At 33.5% G+C, this 15,630-nt stretch overlaps 1 protein-coding gene across 1 annotated transcript; it reads right to left on the minus strand.

Annotated features, from left to right (window-relative positions):
- Positions 1-1,011: 1,011 nt before the first annotated feature.
- On the minus strand, positions 1,012-7,664 carry LOC125662634 (uncharacterized). The gene is made up of 5 exons (XM_056146336.1): positions 7,510-7,664; positions 4,085-4,168; positions 3,123-3,225; positions 1,963-2,090; positions 1,012-1,311 (listed from the first exon to the last, which is right to left on the minus strand). The coding sequence occupies exons 2-5, from the start codon at positions 4,146-4,148 to the stop codon at positions 1,238-1,240; spliced, it is 369 nt and encodes a 122-aa protein (XP_056002311.1). The 5' UTR covers positions 4,149-4,168; positions 7,510-7,664; the 3' UTR covers positions 1,012-1,237.
- Between the last annotated feature and the right edge of the window lie 7,966 nt (positions 7,665-15,630).

Below are 15,630 nucleotides of genomic sequence, written 5' to 3' on the forward strand. Positions count from 1 at the left end.
TACAATGTAAACACACTAGCCTAAATGCACGTATCCTTAAATTGCAATCAGTTGTGTTCCACGTTTTAATTAATCATTCAGCACAGCATATACCGGAATTTCTGTTTCTTCAGATGTCTATATATATTTCTTTAAACGGTTCTATGTACAATGTGTTCACATATTGAAATCCATTCTTTTTACTTCTTTTCCGGTTATTTTTAACAGCACACTCAATTAACAGTAGCTAAGTTTAAGGATGGTCTATGAGTAAGAGTCCATTCTCTGGAATTTTTATTACGATATTAAGATAATACCCTTTGATACAATATTTAATTCCTTTCAGTTGCTCAACAGGAATACAGTAGCTCCGCCCATAACAAAGATCGATTGGATAACTCTATGAGAATACAGTAGCTCCGCCCATAACAAAGATCGATTGGATAACTCTATGATATGTCCTATCAAACAATCAGATTTTACTCGACCAACACAGACTGCTATCGCTTGTTTGCTGTTCCAGGGATTTAGTCAAATCTTTCGGGACAATTGATGCAACACATATTAGAAAATGTGATGATTACAAATAGAAAAAAAAATTTATGCCATATGACTTATTCCTCCTTGAAATGTGTGATTGTCTGACACTTCAATTTGGAACTTATTCTTCTGATGTACTTATTCAAAAAATTAAATTTTCGTATGTATAATTGATTGGGTGGCTGGTACGCATCCTAAGCGGGCAAGGAAAATAACATAATTTAGACAAAATGCAGTTGTAGTGACGACGTCAAAAATGATTTACAAAGACTTGTATTTTGTCTGCATTGTATTCATATTGTTGTGTATCAATATGAAACCACACTCGTCGATAACTATCTGTCTTGATCTAACTATTTTTATATAAAATTATAATCAATACGTAGAAAGCAATTTGCACACTGTACTACAAAACTCATATAAGATTGTGATTTTAACAGGTTTTTGAGAGAAAAAATCAATGGATACAAACAGTGATAAATTAACAATATATATTAATCATTTGTCTTTAATTATTCATTTTTTATGCTACAAACAAAATTGCATATACATGCAATCAATTGACAATATCTATAGACAAATGCACTATCTTCCAGTTCGTACTATACATGTTCAAAATGAGATAAAAGACAATTACGTATGTTAAAAATACTGAAACAATCAGTGTCAATTATTGGGAAACATCCGTTCATTACAACACTCGAAGTTGTGATGATTTCTAAAAAAGTTTGTGAAGGCAAACTCCTACAACAATGGTGACGATACTGTAAACTGATCCACTGGCACCATTTCCTATTATAAAAAATAAATAAACATTGTACATTGAAATATATAGGGTATAAATACATTGATCCGATTATTTCTCACTTTGATAATGAAAAACACGAGTACTTAATAAATATACATTGAAATATACAAGATGGGTTGATGTAATGACGGGTGAATGGATATTCCTAGACCTATATAAAGATGCAAAAACAAAAATATGTTCCAGTACACATTGACCTTTCCAATTCATTACTACACATATCGTAAGGCGATGTATGTCAGAATCACAACCGTTCAGATAAATGGACGTGATTCTATTAATATCTAGCTTATTGATTAATATACCAGGAAAATGACCATGGATGTGGTTATTTAATGAGAAATAAAATTATTAAATGTAAATTAGATATATTCAAATATGTTAAAAAATATTGCAGGACATTCAATATCTCATTGCATTGAATGACATATGGTCATTCTACCATGACATACATCTTCAAACACTACAGTAACATTTTACATATCGGAAAATATAAAATATTTTCCTCCTGGCTTGCTTGCGTATTATTTGGAGCGTTGCTTAATTTATAAAACCGTATAATTTAAAGACACTGATCATGCCATCGTATAGTTCATGTACATATTCGGTATTTAAAAATAGATAAAGTAACTTACCGCATCCGGCTTGAGACGATTGCCTTTTGGCAGTGGCAATTGCCTGTCTTATAGCTGAATTACGATTTGGATCCAGTTTGCAGTCAGTGACAATTTTATTCACACAATTCAAATAGGAATTGGCAGCACTGTGTGTAAGAACAAAATATTGCTTTTATAAATGTTGTAAAATTCACCAATGTTGTATGATCCATCGTTACGACGGTTTTTTAAGGTTAATTCATCGCGCTCAGAATCATACGGCCTCTCACCCCTGATCGGCGCGTGTTCGAATTTCGCTCGCGTCGATTAAGTGAGAAAGTTTCCCAGTTTACCTTCGGAAGGTCGGTGGTTTCTTTCTTCCCAGGTACATTGTATCTGGGTTCTCTCTTCCACCAACAAAAACTGAACGCTACTATATAACCCAAAAATGGTTGAGTGTAGCGAAAAAACATAAACGACGGATTTCAAAAAATACATTTTATTATACTACATCACAATACCAACTGTTTCCCAAAGTTTGTATGAACAATGAGATCGTGGATAATTTAGATCAGTTCGAATGTACATGGAATTTTACACAAAATATATGTCTAAAGTATTCTTAAGAAATTTGTTGTCATCTTGGTTTTTGAAAAGAACAAATTTGTCTGTTTCTCCCATATGGTCATTATAGACGACTTTACGCATAACACAAAAGGTTTCCTATACTAATAAATTTTTCCAAGCATATATTCTTCGAATTCAAGTATATCATAGCACATTAACAGATTAATTTGTCATTGTTTTTTTTTTTTTTTTTTTTTTTTTGCTTTGAAAGAAATGCGGTAATAATAATGGGATGATAACATTTCGTATATTAAAAAATGCAATACTTCGTATTCCTTATATGATCGCATAGTTTATGTCACATCTGTTTAATGGTTTAATGTTTTCTATATCACACCATCTAATACAAAAAAGGTATGTATTATCATGTGAAAATACTCTAACAATAATGATTATTAAATTTACTTTCCACATCAAAAGCAGCTGAACAGCCATTGGTTTTTTTCGGTCATCCGTTATTTAAAAATATCATTTGAATTATTCATAAATTCGCACTTTTAGCAAACTCTTCAATTTCACAGCAGAAATTTGTAACTTGATAAGTTCAAGCAGTGAAAATTGATCCTCCTAACCTGCATATTTTTGTTTTATCCTGGCCCGCTGCTCCTACCGCCGTGCCGAAGGTTGTGTTGCAAGCCTGTATTTTGGGAGTTGGACAATCCTGTGCATTTGCACCTAAATGTATGTCAGAATTTTATTTAAAAAAATGAAAACCTGAGATGTATTTTATATTTTTCATTTATTTCCTATTTCGCCTTTTATAATCTAATGATAAATTGAATCGCTAAGCTAATTATCTATCTATCTATCTATCTATCTATCTATCTATCTATCTATCTATCTATCTATCTATCTATCTATCTATCTATCTATCTATATATATATATATAATTCAATAAAAAAATCAGGAAAATATACAGTTCCAAAATATGTTTAAATCACTAGCGCTTTCTGGATTTTAACATCCATCCTCAGGTGAATACAAATTTTAAAAATTTAAAATTTAAAATTTAAAATTTGTATTCACCTGAGGATGGATGTTAAAATCCAGAAAGCGCTAGTGATTTAAATATATTTTGGAACTGTATATTTTCCTGATTTTTTTATTGAATTATTTTGACTGTGTGATATCAACTCTTTCTATTTGGATTATATATATATATATATATACATATATATATATATATATATATATATATATATATATATATAATGCAGGAAAATATGCAGTTTCAAAATATCTTTCAAGCACTAGCGCTGTCTGGATCTACACAACATCCATCATCAGGCGAATACAAATATTGAATACTCATATATATATATATATATATATATATATATATATATATATATATATGAGTATTCAATATTTGTATATATATAATTGCATCACAAAGCTATCCTAGCGTTGAACCTGCTGAATTGAACATTTACGATTAGATCATCGCTAGATGGAGATTTTCTTCTTGTTTAATTTATTGGAGTAAACAGACCAACATGAATACAACGTAAAAGCATCCAAATCCCATCTTACCTGGTAGGAATAAAACCCCAGAAACCAGACATGCCAGAATAACAGTCATGGAGTATTTTTGCATTTTGTTCTGCTCCTATAAAACTAGAAACACATCAAATTTAATATCTTAAATCTTGTTCTCCGTCTTCTTTCAACTACAGTCCAGCTGGACATGTCATTACTGGTGATGTTGATATAGTTGAAAATGAGGACCTCAAAAAAGTATTCTTAAAGGTCCTAAATACAGAGATCCTCGGTATTTTAATTGTCGACATAACTTCATCTCTATTATGAGTTCTGTCGAAGATTATGCCAGACGATGGGCTAAATATGAAAAAGAACTTGATACATTGTCAGAATGGGTAAAAAGTATAAGAGGGATATTAAAATCTCGCATTAGACACATGAAAACAAAAGTACGTACCATCTATCCTTCTGTGTTTAGTAAACCAGAAGTGATAAAAGAATTAGATAGGCTACATGAGGAATATGTTTTGATTCCAGCTGACAAAGCTAGTAACAACATTGTCTTTGTTTGTAAGGCTCATTATTACAACTGTATTTTAAACGAACTTGGCATTAATTCCACTTTTGGTAATCATACTTATACTCCAACTGCCCTTTCAAAAGACGAAATTCTTCAAAACTATGCTTCAGTTTTAGACACATTTAATATTCCAGTCAATGGGTCGAATGAATATGAGTTACCGAACCTATATTGGATTCCTAAACTACATAAAAACCCTTACAAACAAAGATACATTGCTGGATTCAGTAAGTGCTCTACCAAGCCCCTATCTTTGCTCCTCACGAAAATGTTAACAGCTGTGAAGGAGAAACTTCAAACTTACTGTGCGACTACATATGCCAGAAGTGGTGTTAATCAAATGTGGATTCTAAAAAATTCTAAAGAACTTTTAGTAAACTTGAAATCACAGAATTTTTCCCAAATCAATAGCATTAAAACCTATGACTTTTCAACACTACACACGCCCATTCCTCACGATAAAGTAAAGACTAGACTTTTTGACATCATAGACAGTTGCTTCTTCAACAAAAACGGAAAACGGAAATATTCATATCTAGTAATCAGTCATTCAAAAACTTACTTTGTTAAACACCACTCTGATTCCACGCACAAGTACTCTGAAGTTGAGATAAAAAATATGCTAGAGTTCCTCATTGACAATATCTTCGTGGTCTTTGGTGATCAGGTCTTCCAACAGTCTGTTGGAATTCCCATGGGCACGAATTGTGCTCCTTTGTTAGCTGACCTGTTTTTATATTCATATGAAGCAGAATTTATTCAAAAACTTCTACGTGAGAAGAAAAAAATCTCTCGCTGGGACCTTCAATTCGACTTTTAGATATGTCGATGACGTTTTGTCTATTAGCAATGATAGCTTTCATTCATATGTCGATTTGATATATCCCTATGAGCTCGAAATAAAGGACACCACAGAGTCGTCCACTTCTGCTTCATACTTAGATATTTTATTGAAAGTAGACATTAACGGCAAACTAACAACTCAACTGTATGACAAACGGGATGATTTCAGCTTCTCCATCGTAAACTTCCCACATTTATGTAGCAATATTCCATTATCACCTGTATGTGGTGTTTATATATCTCAACTGATTCTATATGAAATGCTGACTTCAATTGAAACTGTTGAAATCCCTGTACCATCAACTTGTTTGTCAGTAGATTACCTCGATTTAAAAACTGACTATACCCATAACAAGCTCTTGCACATCGAATCAGTTGAGATATATACACCATATACAGGTGATAATGGAATATTGCTACATAAATGTGGAAAGTTGACGATGGAGAAGCTGAAATAATCCCGTTTGTCATACAGTTGAGTTGTCAGTTTGCCGTTAATGTCTACTTTCAATAAAATATCTAAGTATGAAGCAGAAGTGGACGACTCTGTGGTGTCCTTTATTTCGAGATCATAGGGATATATCAAATCGACATATGAATGAAAGCTATCATTGTTAATAGCCAAAACGTCATCGATATATCTAAAAGTCGAATTGAAGGTGAGATTTTTTTTTTCTCACGTAGAAGTTTTTGGATAAATTCTGCTTCATATGAATATAAAAACAGGTCAGCTAACAAGGGAGCACAATTCGTGCCCATGGGAATTCCAACAGACTGTTGGAAGACCTGATCACCAAAGACCACGAAGATATTGTCAATGAGGAACTCTAGCATATTTTTTATTTCAACTTCAGAGTACTTATGCGTGGAATCAGAGTGGTGTTTAACAAAGTAAGTTTTTGAATGATTGAATATATGGAATAAAGTAATATTTACTAATATCAACGATTTATTCCGTTAAAGTTATTCAATACAATTAAACATGGATGTACTTAATTTCATGGAGAAGTAAAACACGCATTTGATGCGCGGATCAAGACCAATTTTAGTTTATATTAAATTCGCCTACATCCTTGATATGAATATACGGAATAAAGTAACATTTACATAATAGCATCGATTTATTCCGTAAAAGTTATTCAATATGATAAAACACGGATGTACTTAATTCTTATGTAGAAGTAAAACACGCACTTTAGTATGAATCGTGCTTTTGTATATACGGAATGAATGTAAGTTAATACCATGAAACTCTTCCATTTATATTTCAAATATATGAACCATAGATCGTTTAATTTAGATTTTAAACAGTTTGTTCAATAAATATGCTTCGTAATAAAACATTTGATATACCGAGAAGACGGATGGGGATGGGCAACGCCAATAACCTCACTACAAGAAAATTGATAGAGAAAAAGGGTGCGGGTATTTTACACGCATGGTCTCTATGTTATGTGAAAAAAAGCCAAGCGGATTTGTCTATTGTTCATGGATCCCAATGATACAATGATTGTGTGATTTCTTCACACATCTGATTCGTTAAAATGTATTCACATTTGCAATGTTTTCCCTTCGATACATTTAACAACTATTGATATGAATGCGATATAGATGCAAACAATGTGCGCATGGATCTTGATAGATATAGTACGTCTATTTTGACAATGGAATTCCAACAGGTATAAAAGTAAAATATAAATCTAAAAAAAAAAATGAATTTGATTTTTTGAAAATAGATGAAGGTATGATATTCAACTCCTCACACAAGCGTATATTTTATGAAGCTCTTTATATGCTGGAATAAATCTCTAAGTTAAGGAAATGATGCTATGCAAAGAAAAACCCCAAGTTGTTATTCTTGTGACAACTGTTGTATTTGTGATTACACTGAATGATGACCAACTTTGGAAGTTCTCAACATTTGCACGGATAAAGCAAGCGGAAAAAGCAGAAGATAAAGAAATATAGACATTACTGAATTTATATCAACCGTTATATTTAAAGTTAAATTTTAAGACTGTGTCAAAATAAGAACTATTGGAAACTGACTCACCTCTGGTAGGTATACTATGAACTACACTGAAGCTTGGAGTCGGCGTTATCTTCCGAAAACGTTTCAGCGAGTTGTTTTAACTGAATGTTGTCCAATCAGAACGTAGTAGGCAGAACCAGGACATCACCGTGGTGTATGAATATATTCTGATCTGTTAACAGTATTGTTTCTCGTTTTTAAGCAGCTGCATATTTAGTTTCAGGTTTCGATGAAACACAAATCCAAACAGTTCTTGGGCAACATAACTAAAATACCTTTATATATGAGCTCACACCATCTCTTTCCTTGTTTAAAGTGACGGTCTCTTAAATCATCGATTCGAAGATTGTGCATTTAAAGTTATGTAAGAGACTTTCAACCTAGCACGAATATTTTTATACTTAGCTTTAATACCTTTATATATGAGCTCACGCCATCTCTTTCCGTCAGTGTGCCGTTGGATACATTTTTTATGGTACTAATGTACCATAAAACTGTCCAAGTGTTTCCCCCCACATACTCAAGATCTCAAGTTGCATGTAAGAAATGATTTGATCATGAAATTTGTAAAACAAAAAGACAAAAATTAATTTACCAACTCGCATTCATACTCATGATATGTGGATCAGTAGCTGTTGTTATATGTATATTCAACATTGGTGAGTGTTTGCGTCGGAACATATATAATAAAGAGTCGTATAAGAAATGTATTTGTACAGGTTTCATACTTCCTTTTTTATAAAATCAGGACAATTACACGCAGAGGCTTTTGAATTGAAGTTCCGGTCGGAACGCTAAATACCTATCATATTCAATGCAGACTTTACGTTCCTCCGAATATATAATAAAATATAATGGATCTGACAATTTATGGTTTTGGAAAACACAGAAATAAACACCTATGATATTCGACTCTAATGGTATTAATTCTAGAAGTATTTTACTGATAAAAAAACCAAACACATATAAAATGTGCGTAAACATATGCATTTCACATTTCTAACGTTTTAAAGGATAAGTAAGTGCCTGTAACCCAAATGATGACCTTAACTATACTTAAAGGACCGGAACGTAAATTGTACTTCGAAATGAAATCTCTAGGGGTTTAGTGTTCATTAAACACGAAAAAATCGACGTAAATACGTCAAAAGTTTGAATAATGAAAGCATATCAAATATGACTTAGATAGGTTGATCGTGATTTAAACCTTTTCCATGTAGTTTTAAAAATCATAGATTGATGTCAGCATTGACAATTTTCCTCTACTTTGTTTTATCTGAAATTCGCAATCGTTTAGCATTCTCGAAAAAGATTAATACCATCTTCAATGGCTTATTTCGAGGAAATATAAATCACCGATTGGGATGACCCTGGCTGGTATCCTGTTGATAAGTTTATGTAGTCAAACATATATATTATACACACCAAAATAGTCTCAATACACTACTCTATTTCCTTGTTTAAAGTGACGTTTTCCCTGTGCATTTAAAGTTATGTAAGAGACTTTCAACCTAACACGAATATTTTTATAATTAGCTTTTATGCCGGATGTCTATAACTTTGGCAATATGTATCTACTTCATGGACCAGGAAGCTCAACTTTAAGTCTTCAAGTCGAAATACCGTTTATCAGGGTTTTTCCACGTTATGTTTTTTTCCCCGAGAATCAGAATCTAAAATAGTGTATTAAATTTGCGCGAATCATATTTTCATTATTTCATAGTGATCATGAAAATATAATTCAAGATTATTTAAACTTCTAAAAGAAACTAGCTTGTGAAATTCTAACTTTTAATTTTTAATGGAAAAAATTCAGTCAGTGAAACAATTCACACAATTTCTGAGTTCCTGATCACACAACGATTTTGCACTTTTCTTTACCTTCAAGTAAATAAGCAACTCATTCAGTATGTGACCGTAATAATTCGCCCCAAGGCGTTACCCTATCTATTGTACCTGTATTAAACGACCACCTGTCTAACGCGACCAATGACCGTGATTTTTACATTTTCGTGTGATTTCACGAAATTTTACCTTTATTCAACGACTGTATATTTTTCAATTAAAACGCGCTTTCTACTTTCGATTTCAGTCGAGCATGACTATTCTGGGAATTATCGTCCCTAACACTTTCGTTTTAAAATACAGGGGTAATAGTTCGGCTGTGATCATCTTAAGTCGACACGCTGACTCAATTATTATACCCAAGCTATCATCTGGTTAACGTATAATCAACATAGGGTCGAATGAGGTTAATTAAGAAAACCGGAGTTGTTGTTTATTTAATAAAATCAAGAATCGGGGAATCAAGGCCGTTGTTTTCATAGTTGTGAATTTCGAAAGACTTGGAGATGTGCGGGGTAGATCTACCGTATAACTTTATCATAAAAGCAAACTTTGTATCAAATTTACGTGGATTTATTTTCCGCGATTCGGAAATCGTTGCGAACAAAGCGGAAATTGGATACACGCGAAAAAATCTGATATACGGTATTTCACGTATAATTGTCCTGCTTTTATACAACAGTGTAACCTATAGTTGTTATATGACTTCTTTTACAATGAAAGACGAAGATAACGAACAGTGATAAATCTTATGACTCCTATAAGCAACACAAAATATATAGTTGGACAAACACGGACCCCTGGACACACCAGATATTGGATCAGGTGCCTAGGAGGAGAAAACACCCCCTGTCGACCGGTCACACCCGCCCTGAGCCCTACATCCTGATCAGGGAACCGGACTTATCCGTAGTCAAAATCAGTGTATCAAGAACGGCCTAACAATTGGTATGAAACATGTCAGACAGCATTTGACCCAATGATAGGTTGTATTGAAGAACTAGATCGTTATAACGACCATAGAATTTGCGAAATGCTGACTTCAATCGAGACTGTTGAAACCCCTGTACCATCAACTTGTTTGTCAGTAGCTTCCCTCGATTTAAAAAGTGACTACGCAGAACAAGCTCTGGCGTTTCGAATCACTTGAGAGATATAAACACCATATGTAGGTGATAATGGAATATTGCTACATGAATATGGGAAGTTGACCGCGGGTAAGCTTATATCATCCAGTTTGTCGTACAGTTGAGTTTGCCATCAACATCTACTAGCAATAAAATATGTAAGTAAGAAGCAGAAGTCTTCACCTTTTATATTGAGTATGAGAGAGAGAGAGAGAGAGAGAGAGAGAGAGAGAGAGAGAGAGAGAGAGAGAGATTTATGGTACATAAGTATCATATAAAAGTGTTCTCAACGAGATGAGGTTAGCTTGTATAAGGAAAGGAGAAGAATTCTTAACAAGAACCATTGTTCTACAAATAACAAAACCAAATTGTTATTCTTGTAGCATTTGTTTTATTTATGATTACATTGAATGCTTAAAGGATGATCAACGTCGGAAAAATTTCAACACTTAAGTAAAAAAAAATAGAAAGGCGTATAGAGCGGAAAACAAAGAAAACGACAACGATGAGGTGGATAAAGATATAGACATTACCAAAGTTAAAACATCCGATACAATTATTGCCCTAAAAGCATTGTAATGAGAATATCCGCACGATACTGAAAACCTCTCAAAAACGTGAAATGTGGAAACTTGGAATCGATAATATAGGAAGATTTGTTTGCACAAGGAGAAAGGTGGTATATTGAAGCTATTTTGGTGTATATAATAAATATATTTGAGTACTTAAACTTATCAACAGGATACCAGCTAGGGCCATCCCAATCGGTGATTTATATTTGCTCGAAATAAGTAATTGAAGATGATGTTAACCTTTTTTTTTTTGGGAGAATTGCTAAACGATTGCGAATTTCAGATACAACAAACCAGAGGACATTTTCCAACGCTCGCATACATTTATGATTTTAAAACTACACATGTTAAATTAAAATCAACCTATTTAAGTTATATTCATGTGCATTCATATTCTGCAAAATTTTAACGTAGTTTGCTTTGATTTTTCGTCTTTAAAGACCGCGAAATGCCTACGGATCTCGTTCCGAGCTACAATTTACGTTCCGGCCCTTGGCATTTAGTTGCACCATAATTTGTGTTAGGGATACACACTTATGTCATATGACTCCTTATATTTAGTGAGACATAACCCGCCATTATCACATGCACCTGTAGTAGCATGTACATTGCCACAATGGAACTAAATTATGGTTGACTAGTCCTGGTATTTGAAATTAACAGACTTGTTTGACTTCTTGCAAAATTTGTAAAATATATTATTTCTTTGCGATATAAGATCTAGATTAAGACCATGGGTAATTGCGCTGACCCAATATATTTCACACTTTTCACAAGAAGTCAAACACTTATGTTAATTTGAAATACCATGATTAGATGACCCCAATAGTTCTATTGTGGTGAAAAAATTCAAATTTGCCTGGAATATACAAGTTATGCACAAAGCATTTCTATAGACATATATCATGGTCCCGATCATATGATAAGCATACATTCTTTTCTATTTTTTAATCAAGAAAGGTATTGAATGACGAAACATGAGAAAATCTGAATTTATTTATATTATAACACATACTTATAATTTTCAATGTACCAAAAGGGACACATTCTTTAAAAGTGTTACATGCAAACAGAAAACAATAACTACAAAAATGATACTTTATTAAATTAACCCATCTTCAAAACTTTAATCCGTGCACATGTGTGTGAGAAGGGGGGTTGGTTTAGTTTTTATCCACTCAAGTAGTGGGTTCAATCATCCCTACTGCCTTGAATTTTTTTAAATCGTGCAGTGGATAGGTCGCTACAATAACGATTTCTTGGCTTTGAAGCTTACATGTACAATATTCTCACACTCATTCACTGCTACTATCAGAATGACTTCTAAATAATTTTAGAAGTTTTCAAAGTCAAACAATAATGGCAATTTTGGAAATGCTCGTTATGGCTAAAATACGGAATTCAAGGTCAGAGCCTTGCAACGAGAGAAACTTAACATATTTCTATCAATCACACAACAGAGAATATCTCGTCAGGTGAGTCTTGGCAATTATGCTTTAAAAACTGAGTAAACTAAGAATTTATCTTATATTCATAGGGCTCAAGGCGGGTGTGACCAGTTGGTAGGGGATGCTTACTCCTATTAAGCACCTGCTCTCACATCTGGTATGTGCAGGTATTCGTGCTTGCCCAACTATCTATTTTGTATTGCTTATAGGAGTTATGAGATTGATCACTGTTCGTTATCTTTATTGAAGTTGTCCATTCCGCCAATACGAAATGATTTCAAACGATGCATCCAGGATTTATCTGTGTTATTCCCTTCTGCATTGCTCCATTTTGGGTTACAATCAATAACTATCACTTGCATATCTTTCCAAACGTGACCGTCTTTGTTGAAGTGTTCTCCTACCAATTCGGCCACTGATTTTGGTTTTTTAATCGATGGTTGTTGGTTCTAATTTTAATATTTGTAGTTTTCCCAGCATATGACTGACCACAATGTTGACAGTTGATGGGGATATATGCAATTGCTGGTTTTACAGGAAAGCTGACCCAATATCTGTTTTTTTAAGTTTGCATGTAGTGTAGTTTTGAACGTTTCTGAATCATGGCCAGTGGAGTATACCCATGAACATTTGATAAGTTTTCACTGCTCCTGACCTGTACTAAGATCTGAAAACAAACATTACGGGATATCGGAATCGTAAAATTTTAGAAGTCTTCAAAAAAAAAAGAAAGAAGTTACGAAAATTATATGTCACTTTAGCAGCACTGGTTTACAAATTAATGATGCTAAAGACGACTCACTTTTGATGAAAATATATATTGCTGATTTGAGGATTGTTTTTCAGACTGTTGCAAGTGAATACCCTGGTACACAGAACACGAGTTATTAGATTTAGTTTCCGTTGTTTGGTAGCGGAGACAATGCAACACAGAATAATCACAGCTAGTACCGTTTATTGCAACTAAGGCAGCGGCCTATGAGGATATATTTACTAAGTGGGATACGCTCGAGTCATCATAACAACCGATCGCTATGAAATGATCAATGTATAAAAAGAAAAACAGGATAGAAAATAACCAGTGTTTAATTAATCTCCAAACACGTAAATGTTGCTTCCCCGATCATTCCCCCCTCCCTCCCTGACTGTTTTCTTAACATGTAGCGCATTCATCGAGTTATTATTACCTACAAAGTCTGTAATATCTTTACATGCAAGGATCAATTTATTAGCTGGTAATTTTTTTTAGTGACGCCCCTCCCCTTTTTACGATGCTAGGGTTTGGACAGAACTACACATCTTGCTAATAATGAATTTTCATAGAGATATGACGGCAACTATCCTCCATTTGCTCAGCACCCCTCAGTTATGAAAAACGACGTTAAGTGCCTAGACACACTATATTGTATATCTAATAGTAAAGTTGTTAAATAAAAAGTTGCCCTAGTTAATGTAGAAAACGTGATCTCGTTTATATTATATTGAATAATTGTTTTTGTTAACGTCACTCTCGAAATTTTTCACCGATATGGAGACGTCATCAAGACCCGTGAAAGGCTTCAAATTTAGGCTTATGTTTGGCGCTGACGGCCATTGATTAATGAGAGTTATTTAGCATACCACGCTACTGTGATACGGGTCATCCGTTTTGTAAGCCACCTGATGCGGAGCGTTTGGCGATGGAACTGTCACTACCTGTTTTAACGACTTAAGTCGCGGCTGGGATTCGAACTTCGATCTTCCCCATGCAGGGTGATCCCTCTAATTCTAGACCACCGCAGGTGTTAATTTATATTAGATCATTCCTTTTTATAACAGATCTAACATGTTAATTATTAACTTTGATTTTTCAACACATATTCATACTGCACTGTTTAGCCTACATCTGTTCGTTACTGACCAGTAGCTTAGTGCACGAATTTCTCCAACTAATGGAAGGTAAAATCAGAGAATGATAGAAACGTAACTGAAGTTGTTATACTGCATTTTCGTCAAGAAAAAACAAACCACAACAACAAAGCATTAATTTAGCCATTCATATTTAGATATTCAATGCCGCAACACTCAGTTCGAAGATATAATGGGACAATGCGCTCCACCCTTAAGTTATTAAAGTGGTTGAAGACAAGTAAATAAAAAGAAATAGAAACGGTTACCAAATTTAAAAAAAAACAACATTTTTATGAATCATGAACGTTTTTTTTTCAACATTGGTAAGCGTATTCTAATAAAAAATAAATTGAAAGCATTTCCAATAAGAAATGAATAGAGACGAATAGATATAGAAATATATATAAAATGAATTAAAAGCATTTAGTTATGTTGATCAATAACTGTTTCCTGTAGTATGTATATGTGTGTGTGTTTCATCGATTCATCAGAAACTGAACCCGGCCGTGAAACTTGCTAAATCCGCAGCTGTATTGTAAAAGAATAATTGTAATTGTAAGTGTAATTAAAAGATTTATATAGCGCCCTATCAACATTAGTTCTCTAAAGCGCTTTACAAATGTGAAAGAAAAGATAATATAAAATCGATGTGCACATAGGCCTACATGTGAATAAAATATTCATAATGTCATAATTAAAATGCATAAATATTATTATTAATATATAGCGCCTAATGTAATGATGCTTACTCCTCCTAGTCACCTGATCCCACCTCTGGTGTGTCCAGGGGTCCGTGTTTGCCCAACTATCTATTTTGTATTGCTTGTAGGAGTTATGAGATTGATCACTGTTCGTTATATTCACCTTGCATGATTACCCTAATAACATATGAAACAATTTAAAACAACCCTTAGGAATAAAGGAATAATTAAATACATAAAAAGGACATAGGTATAATAACAAACAACAGGGTTTCTTGTTTGTTTTTGTTTTGTTAACAGCACCGTAAGAGCTGTATGTAAAAACACTAAGTAAATAAAAATAATCACAAATTAAAAGCTAATCTAAAAAGATGCATTTTGAGGTCCACTTTAAAATTAGACAATGAAGTACATTGTCTGAGTTTAAAAGACAGAGAATTCCAGAGACTCGATGCAGCCTTGTCCAAACGTTGATCCCCATATGTTTACGTACGTGTCCTAGGTACCTGGAGAAGATGCAGAGATTCGGATCTTAGTGATCGTGTGGGATTGTAAACTG

Source organism: Ostrea edulis, chromosome 8 (assembly GCF_947568905.1).
Source record: "Ostrea edulis chromosome 8, xbOstEdul1.1, whole genome shotgun sequence".
Classification (NCBI taxonomy): Eukaryota; Metazoa; Mollusca; class Bivalvia; order Ostreida; family Ostreidae; genus Ostrea; species Ostrea edulis.

Excerpts from the sequence above, each read along its gene's own strand:
- LOC125662634 (XM_056146336.1), bottom strand. The coding sequence starts at position 4,148 with ATGCAAAAATACTCCATGACTGTTATTCTGGCATGTCTGGTTTCTGGG. Across the intron at positions 2,091-3,122 it reads GATAAAACAAAAATATGCAG|TGCTGCCAATTCCTATTTGA; the intron begins GTTAGGAGGATC and ends TCTTACACACAG. Across the intron at positions 1,312-1,962 it reads ATCGTCTCAAGCCGGATGCG|GAAATGGTGCCAGTGGATCA; the intron begins GTAAGTTACTTT and ends TTTTTATAATAG.